Source organism: Oncorhynchus nerka, linkage group LG17 (genome assembly GCF_034236695.1).
Source record: "Oncorhynchus nerka isolate Pitt River linkage group LG17, Oner_Uvic_2.0, whole genome shotgun sequence".
Classification (NCBI taxonomy): Eukaryota; Metazoa; Chordata; class Actinopteri; order Salmoniformes; family Salmonidae; genus Oncorhynchus; species Oncorhynchus nerka.
In genome coordinates, this window is record NC_088412.1 from 12394706 (window position 1) to 12419561 (window position 24856).

The 24856-nt window shown below is 41.6% G+C and overlaps 1 protein-coding gene across 5 annotated transcripts in view; it reads right to left on the reverse strand.

Moving 5' to 3' along the window:
* LOC115144699 (inositol hexakisphosphate and diphosphoinositol-pentakisphosphate kinase 1-like) overlaps window positions 1-24442 on the reverse strand; it is an 80945-nt gene extending 56503 nt beyond the window's left edge. For 3 of the 5 annotated variants that reach the window (XM_029685723.2, XM_029685722.2, XM_029685720.2), the window contains exons 1-7: window positions 24372-24442; window positions 5595-6215; window positions 5148-5355; window positions 3379-3469; window positions 3193-3278; window positions 2628-2782; window positions 2197-2298 (exon numbers count right to left, since the gene is read on the reverse strand). In XM_029685723.2, the coding sequence (XP_029541583.1) occupies window positions 2197-2298; window positions 2628-2782; window positions 3193-3278; window positions 3379-3469; window positions 5148-5355; window positions 5595-5759 (807 nt within the window). In that variant the 5' untranslated portion in view covers window positions 5760-6215; window positions 24372-24442. The remainder of the gene's footprint in view (window positions 1-2196; window positions 2299-2627; window positions 2783-3192; window positions 3279-3378; window positions 3470-5147; window positions 5356-5594; window positions 6216-24371) is intronic. The other 2 variants (XM_029685724.2, XM_029685721.2) reach the window with 1 other exon arrangement.
* Between the last annotated feature and the right edge of the window lie 414 nt (window positions 24443-24856).

The following is a 24856-nucleotide window of genomic DNA, read 5'->3' on the forward strand; positions in this document are numbered from 1 at the left end:
CACATCGTCAGGGCCCACTGTGTTCACCTGACATCATATCATAGTCAGGGCCCACTGTGTTCACCTGACATCATATCATAGTCAGGGCCCACTGTGTTCACCTGACATCATATCATAGTCAGGGCCCACTGTGTTCACCTGACATCATATCATAGTCAGGGCCCACTGTGTACACCTGACATCATATCATAGACACATAGTCAGGGCCCACTGTGTTCACCTGATATCATATCATAGACACATCGTCAGGGCCCACTGTGTACACCTGACATCATATCATAGTCAGGGCCCACTGTGTTCACCTGACATCATATCATAGTCAGGGCCCACTGTGTACACCTGACATCATATCATAGTCAGGGCCCACTGTGTACACCTGACATCATATCATAGTCAGGGCCCACTGTGTACACCTGACATCATATCATAGTCAGGGCCCACTGTGTTCACCTGACATCATATCATAGACACATAGTCAGGGCCCACTGTGTTCACCTGACATCATATCATAGTCAGGGCCCACTGTGTTCACCTGACATCATATCATAGACACATAGTCAGGGCCCACTGTGTTCACCTGACATCATATCATAATCAGGGCCCACTGTGTACACCTGACATCATATCATAGTCAGGGCCCACTGTGTTCACCTGACATCTTATCATAGTCACGGCCCACTGTGTACACCTGACATCATATCATAGTCAGGGCCCACTGTGTTCACCTGACATCATATCATAGACACATAGTCAGGGCCCACTGTGTTCACCTGACATCTTATCATAGTCACGGCCCACTGTGTTCACCTGACATCATATCATAGTCAGGGCCCACTGTGTTTACCTGACATCTTATCATAGTCAGGGCCCACTGTGTTCACCTGAAATCATAGTCAGGGCCCACTGTGTACACCTGACATCATATCATAGACAGGGCCCACTGTGTTCACCTGACATCATATCATAGACAGGGCCCACTGTGTTCACCTGACATCATATCATAGACAGGGCCCACTGTGTTCACCTGACATCATATCATAGTCAGGGCCCACTGTGTTCACCTGACATCATATCATAGTCAGGGCCCACTGTGTTCACCTGACATCATATCATAGTCAGGGCCCACTGTGTTCACCTGACATCATATCATAGTCAGGGCCCACTGTGTTCACCTGACATCATATCATAGTCAGGGCCCACTGTGTTCACCTGACATCATATCATAGTCAGGGCCCACTGTGTTCACCTGACATCATATCATAGTCAGGGCCCACTGTGTTCACCTGACATCATATCATAGACACATAGTCAGGGCCCACTGTGTTCACCTGACATCATATCATACACACATAGTCAGGGCCCACTGTGTTCACCTGACATCATATCATAGACACATAGTCAGGGCCCACTGTGTTCACCTGACATCATATCATAGACACATCGTCAGGGCCACAGTAGTGTCACAATACAGTGACATATGGGTATATTATTTTGGATGATATATCGTATCGTTTTGACAATATTATTTTTGCACTAGTTGGGTGTACCTGCATGTTCATTTCCATGACTGATCTATACTTGTTTTCCCGTGGCATCTATCGTGTCCCTCTGCAGCAGACATACGCTGATATGTGTTATGTTTAATATGTTTAGTTGTTTCTATTAAATCACCATTTCTAAATCACAATACATATCGTATCGGCACCTTGGTATGGTGATAATATCATATCGTAAGGTCGCTGAAAATTCACAGCTCTAGTCCCCAGTGTACACCTGATGCAGTATTAAAAAATGTACGGAGAAACTCCCCAAATACAGGTGTGCCAAGCTTATAGCGTCATACCCAAGAAGACTTGAGGCTGTAGTCACTGCCAAAGATGCTTCAACAAAGTACTGATTAAAGGGTCTGAATACTTGTGCAAATATATCCTCTTTTATTTTTTTATAAATTAGCACAAAAAAAAAACTAAAAACACATTTTTGCTTTGTCATTATGGGGTATTGTGAGTAGATTGATGAGGAAAAAACTATTTAATTTTATAATAAGGACGTAACGCAACAAAATGTGGAAAAAGGGCACTATATACATACAGTCCACCAATCGATTAACCTAAACATCAACAAGACACACACCCCATACAGCCGATCAAACAAATGACTGACTGCAACCAGGCTCACACAACAACACACACTTACCTTGACATCAGTGCCGTCCGTTGGCATGAACTCCTCGTATATGTAGGAGCCAGTCTTCCTCACACAGCTCTCTGGGGAGTAAACACTGCTGCGGCTCCCTATCTACAGGAGAGAGGAGACAATCAGACCTGGGTTCAAATAGTATCGACAGAGCGCTTGGTTGAGCCAGCAAGATGGGACGGGGGGGACGGGGGCGGGGTGTTGCACTTTTGGGACTATTCCATTTGTTTGATTCTTTCAAGAAGAAAAAAAATCTAATAAAGTGCAACTAAAATATCTAAATAAGGGGTTGAAAGTTTGGTTTGAGTACTAAGTGTGTACAGTTGAGTTTCAACCCATTCTGTACAGCATGGCTCCAAAAAACTCCACCCATCCACTATAATTCCAACAGCAGTTCCTATACAATACAGCGTCCGACTGTCCCTCAGTACCTTGCGGAAGAGTCTCTGGCTGCCTCCTCCAGCTGAGGTGGGGTAGTAGACGTAAACGTTATGGTCCTCAGCACTCACAGGCTTCTCCACAAAGGGCTTGGGGAACAACTCCCCGTTCACCTCCACATGATCCTCCCCCTCCACCAGGTTACATTCTAGAATGAAAAGCCACCCAGCCAATCAGAGACAGGGCCTCGAAGCACACTTGAATTATGCCCGACTGGTTAGGGGTTGGCGATACGGTAACAGCCTTCATCTTCATTAGGCTAGGTGGAACTTGAGGTCTACAGAAAATGCATATGTAAAAGGAAGTGGCTGTGCTTCCTTAGCTGCAGCACTTCCTCCTGATCTAGCTCATACTGAGACTCGAGCACATTGAACCACCCTCCTGAAGCATTCTAACCAATTGCACTATGGAAAAAGGCCACATTCAGCAGTGCAAGTGGCTACACTTGTAATCTTGGCACCCAGAAACAAATTGTGGGTCCATGCTAGCTAGCTAGCTAGCTAATTGATTTAATAGTACCAGTCTGGCACAAGAGACAGGATGCGTTGTAACACTTACCTTCAGGTCGGTCTGGGTCTCGGGTTAACACTGCGTAACGAGGAAGATCAATGCCCTCCTCCTGCAAGATACGATACACCTCCCTCCTGAGGGGACAGAATACAACCATTATATAATGGAACGAGTCAGTAGACTTTTACAAAAAGTATGAACAGGCTAGGAATGACTGAGTGTTTCCCATCATACCTGTCTTGTATGTAGTACTGCATGTTCAGGTCATTGATGAGAAGCGGGTTTCTGAGTTTGGCGTACTCTACCGCTTTGTCCAATGGGAAACCTACACACCCACCCCAACACATACATAAACACAACCATGTAAATAAATACAGGAAACACATGTCTTAACCATGACATTATTGTTCCATGGGTCTGTATACAGGCTAAATACATGACATTATTGTTCTGTATACAGGCTAAATACATGACATTATTGTTCCATGGGTCTGTATACAGGCTAAATACATGACATTATTGTTCTGTATACAGGCTAAATACATGACATTATTGTTCCATGGGTCTGTATACAGGCTAAAAACATGACATTGTTGTTCCATGGGTCTGTATAAAGGCTAAATACATGACATTATTGTTCTGTATAAAGGCTAAATACATGACATTGTTCCATGGGTCTGTATACAGGCTAAATACATGACATTATTGTTCCATGGGTCTGTATAAAGGCTTAATACATGACATTATTGTTCTGTATAAAGGCTAAATACATGACATTATTGTTCTGTATAAAGGCTAAATTACATGACATTATTGTTCTGTATAAAGGCTAAATACATGACATTGTTCCATGGGTCTGTATACAGGCTAAATACATGACATTATTGTTCCATGGGTCTGTATACAGGCTAAATACATGACATTATTGTTCCATGGGTCTGTATACAGGCTAAATACATGACATTATTGTTCCATGGGTCTGTATACAGGCTAAATACATGACATTATTGTTCCATGGGTCTGTATACAGGCTAAATACATGACATTATTGTTCCATGGGTCTGTATAAAGGCTAAATACATGACATTATTGTTCCATGGGTCTGTATACAGACTAAATACATGACATTGTTGTTCCATGGGTCTGTATACAGGCTAAATACATGACATTATTGTTCCATGGGTCTGTATAAAGGCTAAATACATGACATTATTGTTCCATGGGTCTGTATACAGACTAAATACATGACATTATTGTTCCAGTATACAGGCTAAATACATGACATTATTGTTCCATGGGTCTGTATACAGGCTAAATACATGACATTATTGTTCCATGGGTCTGTATACAGGCTAAATACATGCCATTATTGTTCCATGGGTCTGTATACAGGCTAAATACATGCCATTATTGTTCCATGGGTCTGTATACAGGCTAAATACATGCCATTATTGTTCCATGGGTCTGTATACAGGCTAAATACATGACATTGTTCCATGGGTCTGTATACAGACTAAATACATGACATTATTGTTCCATGGGTCTGTATACAGACTAAATACATGCCATTATTGTTCCATGGGTCTGTATACAGGCTAAATACATGACATTATTGTTCCATGGGTCTGTATACAGGCTAAATACATGACATTATTGTTCCATGGGACTGTATACAGGCTAAATACATGACATTATTGTTCCATGGGTCTGTATACAGGCTAAATACATTTCCATGTAGATTTAATTTTTCTGAACTCTGTTCTAAGACCATGCCAGACGTATACTACGGCTACACACTGGCAAGACGGGAATGTGTGTGTGTGTGTGTGTGTGTGTGTGCACATTCGGTATTTCCTTCCTTTGTGCATGCTTAATGTAGAGATTGTGTACGCATGTATACTACAGGCATGCATATACAGTATTTATCTGTAGCTTTGCAATGTGCATGTGAGAAAACCAGTACCTGATGCACTCAATAGTGTACGGTGGGTGCACGTACGTACGCTGGTTTGTACCTTTGGAGTGGAAGGAGACGAGGCAGTCACACAGGGGCCATTTGTCCACGGGCTGGCTGAGGATGACCTCCTCGGGGAAGATGACCACCGTGATGTACTCAAACTTACACAGCCTTTCCATGATCTCGGTCATGGGCTTTGACTTGGACTTCTTCATCATGGAGCAGATGCCCACCACGATCTGCCTCTCTGGAGGCTGGGGGAACCAGAGAGAAAGGGGGGGTGTAAAGATCACTGTTTGTCATTTAATGTACATGATGTGTTATAAGATTACTTTCTAAGGCAATTTGTTTTTCCTGTTCCGTCATCTCTCCTCTTTTTCAAAATGCATTTGGAGAAGCGGGATCTTGGATTCTTCCCCTCAAATGCGGTTCGAGAAGGAGGTGAGGAAGCAGGTAAAGATTAGTCTTTTTTTCCCTGCTTCCACATACACACCGAGTCATCATCCTTGTCATCGTCCTCCTCCTCTCCTTTTCGCATCTCTCCCTCGTTCTTTATTCTTCCTCCTTCTTCTGAGCCTCGGTGGTCTTCATCGACACAGCCAACCACAAACGAGAGATTCCCACTCTGGTCCTGCCCCTCTCCTCTAGCCTCTGACATCACAGAGTGGGGACGTCACTCGAAGTTCAGCAGCATCGTCACGTGCCAGTACACAGGCTTAGAGCACCCTACTGAGGATACACTCTGGGCACAAAATGGACACCAGGGAGTAGGCACTGACAATGCTTTTTTAAATTCCCCCTGTTGATGTATTGAATGTAATGTAATACTCCGGAGGGTGGGGACAGAGCAGTTTAAGAGCAGCAGGTTTACATAGAGGAGAGTGTTGAGGTAGTAATTAGAGGGGAGGGTTTATGGGTTAGTCAGTGGTGAGGTAATGGGGGTCAGGGGTGAGGTAGGTAGGTAGAGAGAGTCCGGGTTGCTAAGGTTGGGGGGAGGAGTACCCTCCCTGTGTCAGGAGAAGGGTCTCATTCTGCAAAGTGGCATCGCTCTAAGCTGAGGACAATGAGATGACTGGTTCACAAAGGTCCCTCCAGTCTCACCACCAGGCAACACCTACAGAGGACAACACAGAAAGAAAAACTGAGAAACAGACCAACCCTGAGAGACTGAGTTCAGTGCCTGTGAAGAAGTCTGCATGCTGTCTAATAATGCTGCCTCATCTCTCTAACTCAGCCCTACTCATCTACTGGGTGTCGTACCACTGTTTGGAGTTGCTATGGCCACATGCCGTGAAGAGCATAACTAAAACGGTCCTTCTTTTTTGTCCTGTGATATACAGTCGTTTGTTAAAGTTAGTCCATCTTTATTTTCTAGCCGAAATCACATAGTATCTAAATGGACAAACACATAATTGATATGCAAATTAGCCATCGCAACTTCCGACGGATTATGATTGAGCATGTCACATATGCACAGTGCGGTGTCCCTCAGGGCAGTTCCCTTGGGCCATTACTTTTCTCTATTTTACATATGATTTGCCACTGGTCTTACACAAATCTAGAATGATTATGTACACTCTACATGTCAGCACGCAAAGCCAGTGAGCTCACTGAAATTCTAAATAAGGAGTTACAGTCATCAGAATTGCTGATGGTGAACAGAAATTACAATAAGCATTGTAGATCTCCGCTTACAAAACACAGCAAGAGATTTCTTAAGCACTTTGTTTTTTTCCTGCGTGAAAAATAAAGAAATCTCTGTTGCTCGTTATCGAAGTAATTTACTGAATTAATAAATTGACGGGCCATCATATGGGACCGACAGGCACGAGTCGGTCTTATGTAGCAAAATTTGAAATTGTGTTGTTTTTTAAAGTTTTTTATTTTATTTTTTACATCAGATAAAAGTAGAGACTCAGAGCTAGAAAATGGTATATCATACACTAGAGATGAGGAACAATAGGAAAGTAATTCTACTTTGAATGTTGATAAACTTGTAATCTCACTTTTGAGAAAATGGCCCTGGAATGTTTTGGTACCTACTGGAGAGCTCATTGTCTACACCCATTCAGCATTGTTCACAACCTCTTAAGCTAAGCCACACCCACCCATTTAAGGATTCACACGAGGCCTTGTACTAAACAACCAAAGATTTCAAGACTAAAGGCTGTTATATACTACGGGTGTGTTGGTAAATTTAACCTGGAGTGCCAGAGTGTGGCATTTGTAAACTCAGAGCGTTGTCAGATTGTCTGTTCATAAATTCAGAGTGTTTCTCTCGGAGACAGGTTATACAACAGCCTTCTGTGTGTTCTCTTTTCGACTCAGTCTGCATATTTGCAATGAAACACCAGAATGTTCTCCATCTCCTTAGCTATCATACTCTAATTCCACTGATTTCAAAACTCGGTCCTCCAGAAAATGGAGAGCAACACTTATGCAGTTCTACAACGCGGTATCTGACAAAATAGCCCTGTTAGAAAGGATTATCTACACATACTGACCAGCTCATGATATAGACAGAAGGATGCTACATGGCAGACCAATGCAAACTCATCTCTCGGCATGTCCAGCCCACTCATTATCTCAGCCAATCATGACTAGTGGGAAGGTTGCTGACTTTTTCTGCAGCTAAACCAACTAGGCTCCTAATTTAACAATTGTATAATGTATTTAGATGGTATACACGTTTGTTATTAAGGCATATGAAAGTTCACATGTTGCAGAACACATTTCTGCCAAAAATATATATATATTTTTTTATTCAAATGGCTCTCCTGTGAAGTAGTGCCATGCGACATACACATAGTTTCATGAAACGAGTCACATATTGTGTGAGCTTTCTGCCATGTTTAAGAAGTCAAAGCCCTTTGGAGGAGTTATGTACAGCTGCCACCATCTTGATTTGATTTATGCCTTTTTTCTGCTCTCCATTCTCGGCCAGTCTGCTCTTCCCAGTCATCTCCTCCCGCCCCTTCTCCCTCCAGACAGACGCAGTGTACACATGCTGCTTCAGAGCAGACAAGCATGGGTAAAAACTTTGTTCATTCGCTTGTAAAATATCAAAACTTACCAAAAATGACATTCAGTAGCTTCTACTTAAACATGCATCAATTTATGCGCTGGATTGCCTGTTTTTTTACAATGAGTTTATTTTAGTTTCTGCTCATTGGCATATTTATCTCGCAACCTCCAAGGCCCTAAAACGGTCAAAGACTCCAGCCACCCAAGTCATAGACTGTTCTGTCAACGTGGATGAGGGTGTGTTCGGCCCTTCGTTTCCACGATCAGCTCCTTTGTGTTGCTGACGTTGAGGGAGAGGTTGTTGTCCTGGCACAACACTGCCAGGTCTCCGACCTCCTTCATTTAGGCTGTCTCATAAGTGATACCAACAGGATCCTAAACAGCTTCTACCCCCAAGCCATAAGTCTGCTAAATACACTCAGTATGCAAAACATTTGTGTATTTATTCCTGGTCTTACTTTATATGACTTCACTTTTTTTTCTTCCTCTCTGTAATGTTGGGAAGGACCCAGTAAGTAAGCATTTCTCTGTTAGTCTACACCTTTTGTTAATAAGCATGTGACAAATTCAAATTTGATCTGATTTGAAACAAAACCAACTCCTTTCATGATATGCTATAGAATGCTATAGAATGCTATAGAATGCTAGCACGCTAGCTAAAACCACATGCTACTTTTAGACAGATCCTGCCCACACATATCTCAACTTTGTCACACATAACATGTGACCGTGGGTAACCCCAGTCCCCAGAATAGCCTGCCCTCCTTTCAGGGGGGTTGAAAGAGGGCCAGGGGTGGACAGGGTAGAGAAAAGTATATCGGGTGCAGAGGCCTACACTAGTAACGCTACTCAAACATAACTCATCACTCTCCTCTACGGCGTTGACACGGACAGGCCGCACTAAACCAAGTGGAAGCCCGTCTCGGACAGCCGAGGACGGGAGATAAACTCATAAATACACAGCTACAAAGACAGTGTGAAGACACTCAACAACCCTGCGCTCAAAGAAACACAGCAGTAAGGTTATCAGGCCTTGAGTGACTGGGGGAGATAGAACTGGTGGGTTGAGGAGAATAGTGGTACTGGAAGGCCGGCCTCTTCAGTGTCCTTCATTAATTGATGGCTAATGTATGATGGTTGAACACCTAGTGTTGATGGTTGAACAACTAGTGATGATGGTATAACACCTAGTGTTGATGGTTGAACAACTAGTGATGATGGTTGAACAACTAGTGATGATGGTTGAACAACTAGTGATGATGGTTTAACAACTAGTGTTGATGGTTGAACAACTAGTGTTGATGGTTGAACAACTAGTGATGATGGTTTAACAACTAGTGATGATGGTTGAACAACTAGTGATGATGGTTGAACAACTAGTGATGATGGTTGAACAACTAGTGATGATGGTTTAACAACTAGTGTTGATGGTTGAACAACTAGTGTTGATGGTTGAACAACTAGTGATGAAGGTTTAACAACTAGTGATGATGGTTGAACAACTAGTGTTGATGGTTGAACACCTAGTGTTGATGGTTGAACACCTAGTGTTGATGGTTGAACACCTAGTGTTGATGGTTGAACAACTAGTGATGATGGTTGAACAACTAGTGATGATGGTTGAACAACTAGTGATGATGGTTGAACAACTAGTGATGATGGTTGAACAACTAGTGATGATGGTTGAACAACTAGTGTTGATGGTTGAACACCTAGTGTTGATGGTTGAACACCTAGTGTTGATGGTTGAACACCTAGTGATGATGGTTGAACAACTAGTGATGATGGTTGAACAACTAGTGATGATGGTTGAACACCTAGAGTTGATGGTTGAACAACTAGTGTTGATGGTTGAACACCTAGTGTTGATGGTTGAACAACTAGTGATGATGGTTGAACAACTAGTGTTGATGGTTGAACACCTAGTGATGATGGTTGAACAACTAGTGATGATGGTTGCACAACTAGTGATGATGGTTGAACAACTAGTGTTGATGGTTGAACACCTAGTGTTGATGGTTGAACACCTAGTGTTGATGGTTGAACACCTAGTGTTGATGGTTGAACACCTAGTGTTGATGGTTGAACAACTAGTGATGATGGTTGAACACCTAGTGATGGTTGAACACCTAGTGATGATGGTTGAACAACTAGTGTTGATGGTTGAACAACTAGTGTTGATGGTTGAACAACTAGTGATGATGGTTGAACACCTAGTGTTGATGGTTGAACAACTAGTGTTGATGGTTGAACAACTAGTGTTGATGGTTGAACAACTAGTGTTGATGGTTGAACAACTAGTGATGATGGTTGAACAACTAGTGTTGATGGTTGAACAACTAGTGATGATGGTTGAACAACTAGTGTTGATGGTTGAACAACTAGTGATGATGGTTGAACACCTAGTGTTGATGGTTGAACACCTAGTGTTGATGGTTGAACAACTAGTGTTGATGGTTGAACAACTAGTGATGATGGTTGAACAACTAGTGTTGATGGTTGAACAACTAGTGTTGATGATGGTTGAACAACTAGTGTTGATGGTTGAACACCTAGTGTTGATGGTTGAACAACTAGTGTTGATGGTTGAACAACTAGTGTTGATGGTTGAACACCTAGTGTTGATGGTTGAACAACTAGTGATGATGGTTTAACAACTAGTGATGATGGTTGAACAACTAGTGATGATGGTTGAACAACTAGTGTTGATGGTTGAACAACTAGTGATGATGGTTGAACAACTAGTGATGATGGTTGAACACCTAGTGTTGATGGTTGAACAACTAGTGTTGATGGTTGAACAACTAGTGATGATGGTTGAACAACTAGTGATGATGGTTGAACAACTAGTTTTGATGGTTGAACAACTAGTGTTGATGGTTGAACAACTAGTGTTGATGGTTGAACACCTAGTGTTGATGGTTGAACAACTAGTGTTGATGGTTGAACAACTAGTGTTGATGGTTGAACACCTAGTGTTGATGGTTGAACAACTAGTGATGATGGTTGAACAACTAGTGATGATGGTTGAACAACTAGTGTTGATGGTTGAACAACTAGTGATGATGGTTGAACACCTAGTGTTGATGGTTGAACAACTAGTGTTGATGGTTGAACAACTAGTGATGATGGTTGAACAACTAGTGATGATGGTTGAACACCTAGTGTTGATGGTTGAACACCTAGTGTTGATGGTTGAACACCTAGTGTTGATGCTTGAACACCTAGTGTTGATGGTTGAACACCTAGTGTTGATGGTTGAACAACTAGTGATGATGGTTGAACAACTAGTGATGATGGTTGAACACCTAGTGATGATGGTTGAACACCTAGTGTTGATGGTTGAACAACTAGTGTTGATGGTTGAACAACTAGTGATGATGGTTGAACAACTAGTGAACAACTAGTGTTGATGGTTGAACAACTAGTGTTGATGGTTGAACACCTAGTGTTGATGGTTGAACACCTAGTGTTGATGGTTGAACACCTAGTGTTGATGGTTGAACACCTAGTGTTGATGGTTGAACACCTAGTGTTGATGGTTGAATACCTAGTGTTGATGGTTGAACAACTAGTGTTGATGGTTGAACAACTAGTGATGATGGTTGAACACCTAGTGTTGATGGTTGAACACCTAGTGTTGATGGTTGAACAACTAGTGATGATGGTTGAACAACTAGTGTTGATGGTTGAACAACTAGTGTTGATGGTTGAACAACTAGTGATGATGGTTGAACAACTAGTGTTGATAGTTGAACAACTAGTGTTGATGGTTGAACAACTAGTGATGATGGTTGAACAACTAGTGATGATGGTTGAACAACTAGTGTTGATGGTTGAACACCTAGTGATGATGGTTGAACAACTAGTGTTGATGGTTGAACACCTAGTGTTGATGGTTGAACAACTAGTGTTGATGGTTGAACAACTAGTGTTGATGGTTGAACAACTAGTGTTGATGGTTGAACAACTAGTGATGATGGTTGAACAACTAGTGTTGATGGTTGAACACCTAGTGTTGATGGTTGAACAACTAGTGTTGATGGTTGAACACCTAGTGTTGATGGTTGAACAACTAGTGTTGATGGTTGAACAACTAGTGTTGATGGTTGAACAACTAGTGTTGATGGTTGAACAACTAGTGATGATGGTTGAACAACTAGTGTTGATGGTTGAACACCTAGTGTTGATGGTTGAACACCTAGTGTTGATGGTTGAACACCTAGTGTTGATGGTTGAACACCTAGTGTTGATGGTTGAACAACTAGTGATGATGGTTGAACAACTAGTGATGATGGTTGAACACCTAGTGATGATGGTTGAACACCTAGTGATGATGGTTGAACAACTAGTGTTGATGGTTGAACAACTAGTGATGATGGTTGAACAACTAGTGATGATGGTTGAACAACTAGTGAACAACTAGTGTTGATGGTTGAACAACTAGTGTTGATGGTTGAACAACTAGTGTTGATGGTTGAACACCTAGTGTTGATGGTTGAACACCTAGTGTTGATGGTTGAACACCTAGTGTTGATGGTTGAACAACTAGTGTTGATGGTTGAACAACTAGTGATGATGGTTGAACACCTAGTGTTGATGGTTGAACAACTAGTGATGATGGTTGAACAACTAGTGTTGATGGTTGAACAACTAGTGATGATGGTTGAACAACTAGTGATGATGGTTGAACAACTAGTGTTGATGGTTGAACAACTAGTGTTGATGGTTGAACAACTAGTGTTGATGGTTGAACAACTAGTGTTGATGGTTGAACACCTAGTGATGATGGTTGAACAACTAGTGTTGATGGTTGAACAACTAGTGATGATGGTTGAACACCTAGTGTTGATGGTTGAACACCTAGTGTCGATGGTTGAACAACTAGTGTTGATGGTTGAACAACTAGTGATGATGGTTGAACACCTAGTGTTGATGGTTGAACACCTAGTGTTGATGGTTGAACAACTAGTGATGATGGTTGAACAACTAGTGTTGATGGTTGAACAACTAGTGATGATGGTTGAACAACTAGTGATGATGGTTGAACAACTAGTGTTGATGGTTGAACAACTAGTGTTGATGGTTGAACACCTAGTGATGATGGTTGAACAACTAGTGAACAACTAGTGTTGATGGTTGAACAACTAGTGTTGATGGTTGAACACCTAGTGTTGATGGTTGAACAACTAGTGTTGATGGTTGAACAACTAGTGTTGATGGTTGAACAACTAGTGTCGATGGTTGAACAACTAGTGATGATGGTTGAACAACTAGTGTTGATGGTTGAACAACTAGTGTTGATGGTTGAACAACTAGTGATGATGGTTGAACACCTAGTGTTGATGGTTGAACAACTAGTGTTGATGGTTGAACAACTAGATGGTTGAACAACTAGTGTGATGGTTGAACAACTAGTGTTGATGGTTGAACAACTAGTGTTGATGGTTGAACAACTAGTGATGATGGTTGAACAACTAGTGATGATGGTTGAACACCTAGTGTTGATGGTTGAACAACTAGTGATGATGGTTGAACAACTAGTGATGATGGTTGAACAACTAGTGTTGATGGTTGAACAACTAGTGTTGATGGTTGAACAACTAGTGTTGATGGTTGAACAACTAGTGATGATGGTTGAACACCTAGTGTTGATGGTTGAACAACTAGTGATGATGGTTGAACAACTAGTGATGATGACTAGTACAACGCTCTAACCACTAGGCTACCCTGCCACCCCAATACCCTTCAATCATTCATTTAAAAAGTTTTAAAAATAAATATAAAAGATGTAGCAACTGCAGATTGCCCCTTTAAAGAATTAGGTCCGCCCGTCAGCCTGTCCTATAGCCTGCGTGTCAGCCTGTCCTATAGCCTGCCTGTCCTAAAACCTGTCCTATAGCCTGCCCGTCCGCCTGTCCTATAGCCTGCGTGTCAGCCTGTCCTATAGCCTGCGTGTCAGCCTGTCCTATAGCCTGCCTGTCCTAAAGCCTGCGTGTTAGCCTGTCCTATAGCCTGCCCGTCCGCCCATCAGCCTGTCCTAAAGCCTGCCCGTCAGCCTGTCCTAAAGCCTGCCCGTCAGCCTGTCCTAAAGCCTGCACGTCAGCCTGTCCTAAAGCCTGCCCGTCAGCCTGTCCTATAGCCTGCGTGTCAGCCTGCCCTAATGCCTGCGTGTCAGCCTGCCCTAATGCCTGCGTGTCAGCCTGCCCTAATGCCTGCGTGTCAGCCTGTCCTATAGCCTGCGTGTTAGCCTGTCCTATAGCCTGGGTGTCAGCCTGCCCTAATGCCTGCGTGTCAGCCTGCCCTAATGCCTGCGTGTCAGCCTGCCCTAATGCCTGCGTGTCAGCCTGCCCTAATGCCTGCGTGTCAGCCTGCCCTATAGCCTGCGTGTCAGCCTGTCCTATAGCCTGCGTGTCAGCCTGTCCTATAGCCTGCGTGTCAGCCTGTCCTATAGCCTGCGTGTCAGCCTGTCCTATAGCCTGCGTGTCAGCCTGTCCTATAGCCTGCGTGTCAGCCTGTCCTATAGCCTGCGTGTCAGCCTGTCCTATAGCCTGAGTGTCAGCCTGTCCTATAGCCTGCGTGTCAGCCTGTCCTAAAGCCTGCGTGTTAGCCTGTCCTATAGCCTGCGTGTCAGCCTGTCCTATAGCCTGCGTGTCAGCCTGTCCTAAAGCCTGCGCGTCAGCCTGTCCGAATGGCTGCGCGTCAGCCTGTCCTAAAGCCTGCGTGTCAGCCTGTCCTATAGCCTGCGTGTCAGCCTGTCCTATAGCCTGCGTGTCAGCCTGTCCTATAGCCTGCGTGTCAGCCTGTCCTATAGCCTGCGTGTCAGCCTGTCCTATAGCCTGCGCGTCAGCCTGTCCTAATGCCTGCGCGTCTGTCTGTCTGAATGCCTGCACGTCTGTCTGTCCTAATGCCTGTGTGCTTGCCTGCCTGCCTGTCCTAATGCCTGCGCGTCTGTCCTAATGCCTGGGCGCACAATGCTCCATCTTTGTTTCTAGTCTCCAATCTTCCAATCCTTGCTGTGCTTCATTCATCCCTTTACCTCGCCATCTCAATTTTTGTAAGATTCACCCTTCATTAAAAGGCACTACTTCTGCCGAATCCTACGACGTCCTCCTCCGACAACTATGATTAATTAAATCCAAGATGGCTGATAGAACACGTCCCCATCTCCCTCTGGCATCGACCGACCCACTGTCTGTCTGGCAGTGGGTCACCTCCACCACCCAAAGTGTGACGAACCCAATAAAGGCTTTTAACCTTTGAGACAGTAACCTTTGTGACAGTGTCCCTGTAGAAAGGCCTTGCTTCCACCAATGTTTATGATTAGGGTGGGATCATCAACTGAGCTCTCAGAAAAGGCACGCACTATCCGACTCACTGATAACAGGCCCAATGACAGCCACTGATTGGTTGAATAGTAGGGGAGTGAGGTGGTTGGAGTCATCAACAAAGCTGCATGAATAAAATATGATGCCAAGCTTTCAAACTACCGGGAGTTTTTTTTGTGAAGACATATAAAGTGATCTGTGCATTTGAACAGCAGCATAAACACACCCATTTTACTTCTGCATGTCAAAAACCGAATGAACGCAGCTTCACACTGACACGGATTAGATTATACTATTTAAAATGAGCAGTCAGCTCACGAACGAACGCACGCACCAGGGAGAACGCAACAAGCATGCAGATGCAATCTGACTGGGGATAGCTAGCTAACATGCCACAACTAGCCAGTTAGCTAGCTATCCCCAGTCAGATTGCAAGTTAACATGTCACAACTAGCCAGTTAACTTGCAATCTGACTGGGGATAGCTAGCTAACATGCCACAACTAGCCAGTTAACTTGCAATCTGACTGGGGATAGCTAGCTAACATGTCACAACTAGCCAGTTAACTTGCAATCTGACTGGGGATAGCTAGCTAACATGTCACAACTAGCTAGCTAACATGTCACAACTAGCCAGCTAACTTGCAATCTGACTGGGGATAGCTAGCTAACATGTCACAACTAGCCAGCTAACATGTCACAACTAGCCAGTTAACATGTCACAACTAGCCAGCTAACTTGCAATCTGACTGGGGATAGCTAGCTAACATGTCACAACTAGCCAGTTAACTTGCAATCTGACTGGGGATAGCTAGCTAACATGTCACAACTAGCCAGTTAACTTGCAATCTGACTGGGGATAGCTAGCTAACATGTCACAACTAGCCAGTTAACTTGCAATCTGACTGGGGATAGCTAGCTAACATGCCACAACTAGCCAGTTAACTTGCAATCTGACTGGGGATAGCTAGCTAACATGTCACAACTAGCCAGCTAACTTGCAATCTGACTGGGGATAGCTAGCTAACATGTCACAACTAGCTAGCTAACATGTCACAACTAGCCAGCTAACTTGCAATCTGACTGGGGATAGCTAGCTAACATGTCACAACTAGCCAGTTAACTTGCAATCTGACTGGGGATAGCTAGCTAACATGTCACAACTAGCTAGCTAACATGTCACAACTAGCCAGTTAACTTGCAATCTGACTGGGGATAGCTAGCTAACATGTCACAACTAGCCAGTTAACTTGCAATCTGACTGGGGATAGCTAGCTAACATGTCACAACTAGCCAGTTAACTTGCAATCTGACTGGGGATAGCTAGCTAACATGTCACAACTAGCTAGCTAACATGTCACAACTAGCCAGCTAACTTGCAATCTGACTGGGGATAGCTAGCTAACATGCCACAACTAGCCAGTTAACTTGCAATCTGACTGGGGATAGCTAGCTAACATGCCACAACTAGCCAGTTAACTTGCAATCTGAGATAACTTCATACAGTGGCAAGAAAAAGTATGTGCATAAATTTGATCTGATCTTCATCTAGGTCACAACAATAGACAGTGTGCTGAAACTAATAACACACAAATTATTGTATTTTTCTTGTCTATATTGAATATATCATTAAAACATTCACAGTGTAGGTTGGGAAAAGTATGTGAACCCCGAGGCTAATGACTTCTCCAAAAGCTAATTGGAGTCAGGAGTCCGCTAATCTGGAGTCCAATCAATGAGACGAGATTGGAGATGTTGGTTAGAGCTGCCCTGCCCTATAAAAAACTCTCACAAAATGTGAGTTGGCTATTCACAAGAAGCATTGCCTGATGTGAGCCATGCCTCGAACAAAAGAGATCTCAGAAGACCTAAAATTAAGAATTGTTGACTTGCATAAAGCTGGAAACGATTACAAAAGTATCTCTTCAGTCCACAGTAAGACAAATTGACAAAAAGTTTAGCACCGTTGCTACTCTCCCTAGGAGTGGCCATCCTGCAAAGATGACTGCAAGAGCACAGTGCAGAATGCTCATTGAGGTTAAGAAGAATCCTAGAGTGTCAGATAAAGACTTACTGAAATCTCTGGAACATGGTAGAGGTCGACCGATTATGATTTTTCAACGCCGATACCGATAACGATTGTTGGAGGACCAAAAATAGCTGATACCGATTAAATCGGATGATTTTTTTTATTTGTAATAATGACAATTACAACAATACTGAATGAACACTTATTTTAACTTAATATAATACATCAATAAAATCTATTTAGCCTCAAATAAATAATGAAACATGTTCAATTTGGTTTAAATAATGCAAAAACAAAGTGTTGGAGAAGAAAGTAAAAGTGCAATGTGCCATGTAAGTTCCTTGCTTGAACATATGAAAGCTGGTGGTTCCTTTTAACATTAGTTGTCACCAAAGCCCCATATACTACCCACCATTGCGACCTGTACGCTCTCGTTGGCTGGCCCTCGCTTCATACTCGTCGCCAAACCCACTGGCTCCATGTAATCTACAAGACCCTGCTAGGTAAAGTCCCCCCTTATCTCAGCTCGCTGGTCACCATAGCATCTTCCACCTGTAGCACACGCTCCAGCAGGTATATCTCTCTAGTCACCCCCAAAACCAATTATTTCTTTGCTCGCCTCTCCTTCCAGTTCTCTGCTGCCAATGACTGGAACGAACTACAAAAATCTCTGAAACTGGAAACACTTATCTCCCTCACTAGCTTTAAGCACCAACTGTCAGAGCAGCTCACAGATTACTGCACCTGTACATAGCCCACCTATAATTTAGCCCAAACAACTACCTCTTTCCCTACTGTATTTCATTAATTTATTTATTTTGCTCCTTTGCACCCCATTATTTTTATTTCTACTTTGCACATTCTTCCATTGCAAATCTACCATTCCAGTGTTTTACTTGCTATATTGTATTTACTTTGCCACCATGGCCTTTTTTTTGCCTTTGCCTCCCTTATCTCACCTCATTTGCTCACATCGTATATAGACTTGTTTCTACTGTATTATTGACTGTATGTTTGTTTTACTCCATGTGTAACTCTGTGTCGTTGTATGTGTTGAACTGCTTTGCTTTATCTTGGCCAGGTCGCAATTGTAAATGAGAACTTGTTCTCAACTTGCCTACCTGGTTAAATAAAGGTGAAATAAATAAATACATAAACATGAGTCTTCAATATTCCCAGGTAAGAAGTTTTAGGTTGTAGTTATTATAGGAATTATAGGACCATTTCTCTCTATACGATTTGTATTTCATTCACCTTTGACTATTAGATGTTCTTATAGGCACTTTAGTATTGCCAGTGTAACAGTATAGTATAGCTTCCATCCATCTCCTCGCCGCTTCCTGGGCTCGAACCAGGAACACAACGACAACAGCCACCCTCGAAGCAGCGTTACCCATGCAGAGCAAGGGGAACAACTACTCCAAGTCTCAGAGCGAGTGACGTTTGAAACTCTATTAGCGCGCACCCCGCTAACTAGCTAGCCATTTCACATCGGTTACACCAGCCTAATCTCGGGAGTTGATAGGCTTGAAGTCATAAACAGCGCAATGCTTGAAGCATTGCGAAGAGCTGCTGGCAAAATGCACGAGAGTGCTGTTTGAATGAATGCTTACGAGCCTGCTGCTGTCTACCATCGCTCAGTCAGACTGCTCTATCAAATCATATATTTAATTACAACATAATAACACACAGAAATACGAGCCGTAGGTCATTAATATGGTCGAATTCGGAAACTATCATCTCGAAGACAAAACATTTATTCTTTCAGTGAAATACGGAACCGTTCTGTATTTTATCTAACGGATGGCATCCATGAGTCTAAATATTGCTGTTAGATTGCACAACCTTCAATGTTATGTCATAATTATGTAAAATTCCGTCAAATTAGTTCGCAATGAGCCAGGCGGCCCAAACTGTTGCATATACCCTGACTCTGCGTGCAATGAACGCAAGAGAAGTGACACGATTTCACCTGGTTAATATTGCCTGCTAACCTGGATTTCTTTTAGCTAAATATGCAGTTTTAATAATATATACTTCTGTGTATTGATTTTAAGAAAGGCATTGATGTTTATGGTTAGTTACACATTGGAACAACGACAGTCCTTTTTAGCGAATGTGCACCGCATTGATTATATGCAACACAGGACACGCTAGATAAACTAGTAATATCATCAACCATGAGTAGTGATAACTAGTGATTATGATTGATTGTTTTTTTATAAGAACAGTTTAATGCTAGCTAGCAACTTACCTTGGCTTCTTACTGCATTCGGGTAACAGGCAGGCTCCTCGTGAGGCAGGTGGTTAGAGCGTTGGACTAGTTAACCATAAGGTTGCAAGATTGAATCCCTGAGCTGACAAGGTAAAAATCTGTCGTTCTGCCCCTGAACCTACTGTTCCTTGGCCGTCATTGAAAATAAGAATGTGTTCTTAACTGACTTGCCTGGTTAAATAAAGGTTAAAAAACAAAACAAAAATCATAAAAATACATTAAAAAAAATATATGTTTTAAATCAGCGTCCAAAAATACCGATTACAGATCGTTATGAAAACTTGAAAATCGGCCCTAATTAAATTGGCCATTCCGATTAAACGGTCGACCTCTAATGCTAACATCTGTTGAGTCTACGATACGTAAAACACTAAACAAGAATGGTGTTCATGGGAGGAAACCACGGAAGAAGCCACTGCTGCCCCCCAAAAAACACTGCTTCACTAATAATAGACTAACAGGTATTATGAGAACAGACTTCATACAGCCTAACAGGTATTATCAGAACACTGAGACTTCACACAGCCTAACAGGTATTATCAGAACACTGAGACTTCACAGCCTAACAGGTATTATCAGAACAGACTTCATACAGCCTAACAGGTATTATCAGAACACTGAGACTTCATACAGCCTAACAGGTATTATCAGAACAGACTCAACAGGTAACACACTGACTTCATACAGAACAGGTATTAATGAGAACAGCCTAAACAGGTATTATCAGAACACTGACTTCACTTCAACAGGTATTACAGCCTAACAGGTACTTATCAGAACAGGTATTATCAGAACAGACTTCATACAGCCTAACAGGTATTATCAGAACACTGAGACTTCATACAGCCTAACAGGTATTATCAGAACACTGAGACTTCATACAGCCTAACAGGTATTATCAGAACACTGAGACTTCATACAGCCTAACAGGTATTATCAGAACACTGAGACTTCATACAGCCTAACAGGTATTATCAGAACACTGAGACTTCATAACAGGTATTATCAGAACACTGACTTCATACAGCCTAACAGGTATTATCAGAACACAGACTTCATACAGCCTAACAGGTATTATCAGAACACTGAGACTTCATACAGCCTAACAGGTATTATCAGAACACAGACTTCATACAGCCTAACAGGTATTATCAGAACAGACTTCATACAGCCTAACAGGTATTATCAGAACACAGACTTCATACAGCCTAACAGAGACTTCATACAGCCTAACAGGTATTATCAGAACACTGAGACAGAACACTGAGACTGTACAGCCTAACAGGTATTATTATTATTTATTTATCAAACAAGACTTCATACAGCCTAACAGGTATTATCAGAACAATGACTTAAATCTTTAACAAATCTGTTCATCATTATGTTCAATAGTCTGGAGTGGTATTATCAGAACACTGAGACTTCATACAGAACAGGTATTATCAGAACACTGACAATACCTAACAGGTATTATCAGAACACTGAGACTTCATACAGCCTAACAGGTATTATCAGAACACAGACTTCATCAACAGAAATAACACTGCTTCAAGCCCAGGTCTTATCAGAACACTCTCCATACCCCAGCACACCTTGACCCAGATGCCATCTACAGCACAGACAAACCTCACAGTATTCATTACAGCCTAACAGAACACTGGCACGCGCGACAAAAGACTTACAGCCTGGTATTACAGCCTAACAGGTATTATCAGAACACTGAGACTTCATACAGCCTAACAGGTATTATCAGAACAGACTTCATACAGCCTAACAGGTATTATCAGAACAGACTTCTTACTGTATTTACAACCAACCTGAGACTTCACACAGCCTAACAGGTATTATCAGAACAGACTTCATACAACAATTATCAGAAAACAAGGCAAATTGTCAAACAATGAAACAGAAGTTTAAAAAATGTTAAAACATTTTTTTTTTAAAGTCACCACTGACTGATTGCTGACATTAGCAAACATCACTTTAGCTTAAGAGGTAGTTGACTAAACTCCACTGTGAAGGAAGTTTCTGATGAACTCCACTCAAGAGTATGTGAGTGGAGTTGAGAGGTCAGAAATCATAGCTCATGGAGGAGTGCCTTCCCACTGCTTCTGTGCTCCACATCCTTTCCACCTGCTCTGCTAAAAATCTCAACAACAAAAAACTGACACTCCAAATTTGTATTTTTATTTAATCAATTTAACCAATAACCATCTATTTTTCTGATGACCTGGAACTACCATTTGGTTAAAGTATTGAAACCAAAATGGATTTGAATTTAAAAAGTATTTGAATAAACATGAACAGGTGACTAAGAAGCGCTCATCATTTCAAATAGGCTACATGTCATATTAAACAGCATATAAACACTAAATAGGTCAGGAGCCAGACAGGAAACGTAAGAAGGAACTAAATCTATTATTTAGGCTATATTACTTCCATTATTTCAAGGCTATAGCCAACAAAGAAATACACTGAAGCATTTGCAAGTGCGACACAATAGGCTTGTATTTTTTTAAATTTTATTTCACCTTTATTTAACCAGGTAGGCCAGTTGAGAACAAGTTGTCATTTACAATTGCGACCTGGCCAAGATAAAGCAAAGCAGTTCGACACATACAACAACACAGAGTTACACATGGAGTAAAACAAACATACAGTCAATAATACAGTAGAAAAATAAGTCTATATACGATGTGAGCAAATGAGGTGAGATAAGGGAGGTAAAGGCAAAAAAAACACAAAAAATATGTATGGACATAAAGCTCTCAGTATTTAAACAGTATTTAGTTGTATGTACACTAACAAAAACGAACTAAACTTAAGTTTAACTAAACTTTTTTAAATAAATACTTTACTACAAACGTATTAGCTACCTACCTCATTCCTTTCTTTATCATGTGCACTTTATCATGTGCAATTTATCATGTGCAATTTATCACGTGTAATTTATCACGTGTAATTTATCACGTGTAATTTATCACGTGTAATTTATCATGTAATTTATCATGTGTAATTTATCATGTGTAATTTATCATGTGTAATTTATCACGTGTAATTTATCACGTGTAATTTATCACGTGTAATTTATCATGTGTAATTTATCATGTGTAATTTATCATGTGTAATTTATCATGTGTAATTTATCACGTGTAATTTATCACGTGTAATTTATCATGTGTAATTTATCATGTGTAATTTATCATGTGTAATTTATCACGTGTAATTTATCACGTGTAATTTATCATGTGTAATTTATCATGTGCACGTAGTGATTTAGCACCTGTGTGTTATATCAGTTTCTGTATTAAAATATTCCATGCCAGTAGCTAAAGCAATAGCAGCACACAAATGCATGGGATGGACCTGTCTGTAAGAAGAGAGCTGCATTCTCTTTTAGTTATATATAAAAGCAATCTGACAGAAACTCCCTCCATATGGAACATCATTAATTAAGATCACAAGTTACCAAACCTGTTCCATGGGAATGGATAACACTAGAGATCCCTTCAGTCGCCACAGATTTGGGAAAATCTGCATTTTGTTTTTATGCCCCAGATTTGTGTAACAATCTGCAGAGTTCACTGCAGTTAGATTTGGTGGTGTCACTCAGGCAGTTTAAATTATTGATTGAGGACTTATTTGTAGCTGAATGTGATTGCTTTAATTAAATGTTTTTTAAAACATTTTAATTGTCTTATTGTGCTGAATTTTATTGCTTTATACACATGTTGTTTTAATATTCTGTTTTTATTGTTATGTGTACAGGGCTCTCTTGTAAAAGGGGTTTTAATCTCAATGTGACTTCCTGTTTAAATAAATGATGGGCGGCCATGCGTGAGCACTACTGGAGCAGGCAAGAAGACCAATACTTCAGCCTTTGAGAATTTCTGTCCCACCTCCAGTCAAAATTGGCCATGCTCAGTTCCAGCTCCACTTCACCAATGGAGTGGAGCAAAGACCAGGCTTTGTGGAATTCAACTCCAACTACATCGATTCACCCAAGGTCAATACTTCAAAAAAATGTAAATGATTAATTCCAACAAACCTGGGGTGTAATCATTATGAAATTGTTGCAAACAGTTTACTCCAAACAATAGTTTATATTGGACAAATTCAGGAAGTTCCCTTCCCCGTTTACTTCTGTTTGGTTCTTAAACGGTAAACGTTTTCCGCAATGAATACACCCATGAGGCAATTGTTGCAAAAACGTTTATTAAACAGAAGCAAACGGAACGCAGCGGGGAGGGACCTAACATAATTTGTCCAATATAAACTTCGTTTTGTTCCGTTTGGTTCATAAACGGTTTCCGTAATGTGAATACGGCCCAGGTCTCTGCTCCATTCCGTTGGAGTTCATCAGAGTTTAGTCAGCTATATTTTTCTTTTGGGAACAAGCTTTGGAACCGGTCTGTCACGAATGGTTCATGTGTATTCCTGTCAAGAAAGTGTGCACACTGTAACAACCTTGCCTCCATGCCAAATGTTTTTGCGTGCAAATAAATAGTTACAACGTAGCCCACTTCGCTAGTCAACTTTACATTACAGCCAACACACTGCAGTGACGATAAAAATTGGTAAATGAGTGTTGCGGTGCTCAATTAAAGTTACTTACCACTAAATATTAACCAGCTGTCAACTTCCTTCCCCCTCGGTAGTTGTTGTGTCGTGCACGCGGGCTTCGCCTTTCCTTTGAAGTAGGATTTGGTTCTTTAAAACAAAGGCCTTTGTCACTGCCATCTACCGTCTGGAGTGTGCCGGAACATGACCTTGACTGGAAATCAATTTTGTGTTTCTGATAATGAGCTCACAGTGCTATCATAAGTACATAGAAACAAATTATTTACAATGTTTTAAATTATTACGTTCTTGGTAAGGTTATTTCATTTAGAAGGAGAATTCTGCTACCTGTTATACATCTGACAGGCTAGGGATATGAAATCCTGGGGAGGGTGTCTTTGTCAACCATTTGATTTACAATGTTGCCTTTTGTAAATAAAAATACAATTCAATGTCAAGAAAAACATTGTAGGCTGAAGGATTGGTACAGAGCACAGGTAGGTAGGACTCAATTGATTGAAAAGCCATAATGTTCTCTCA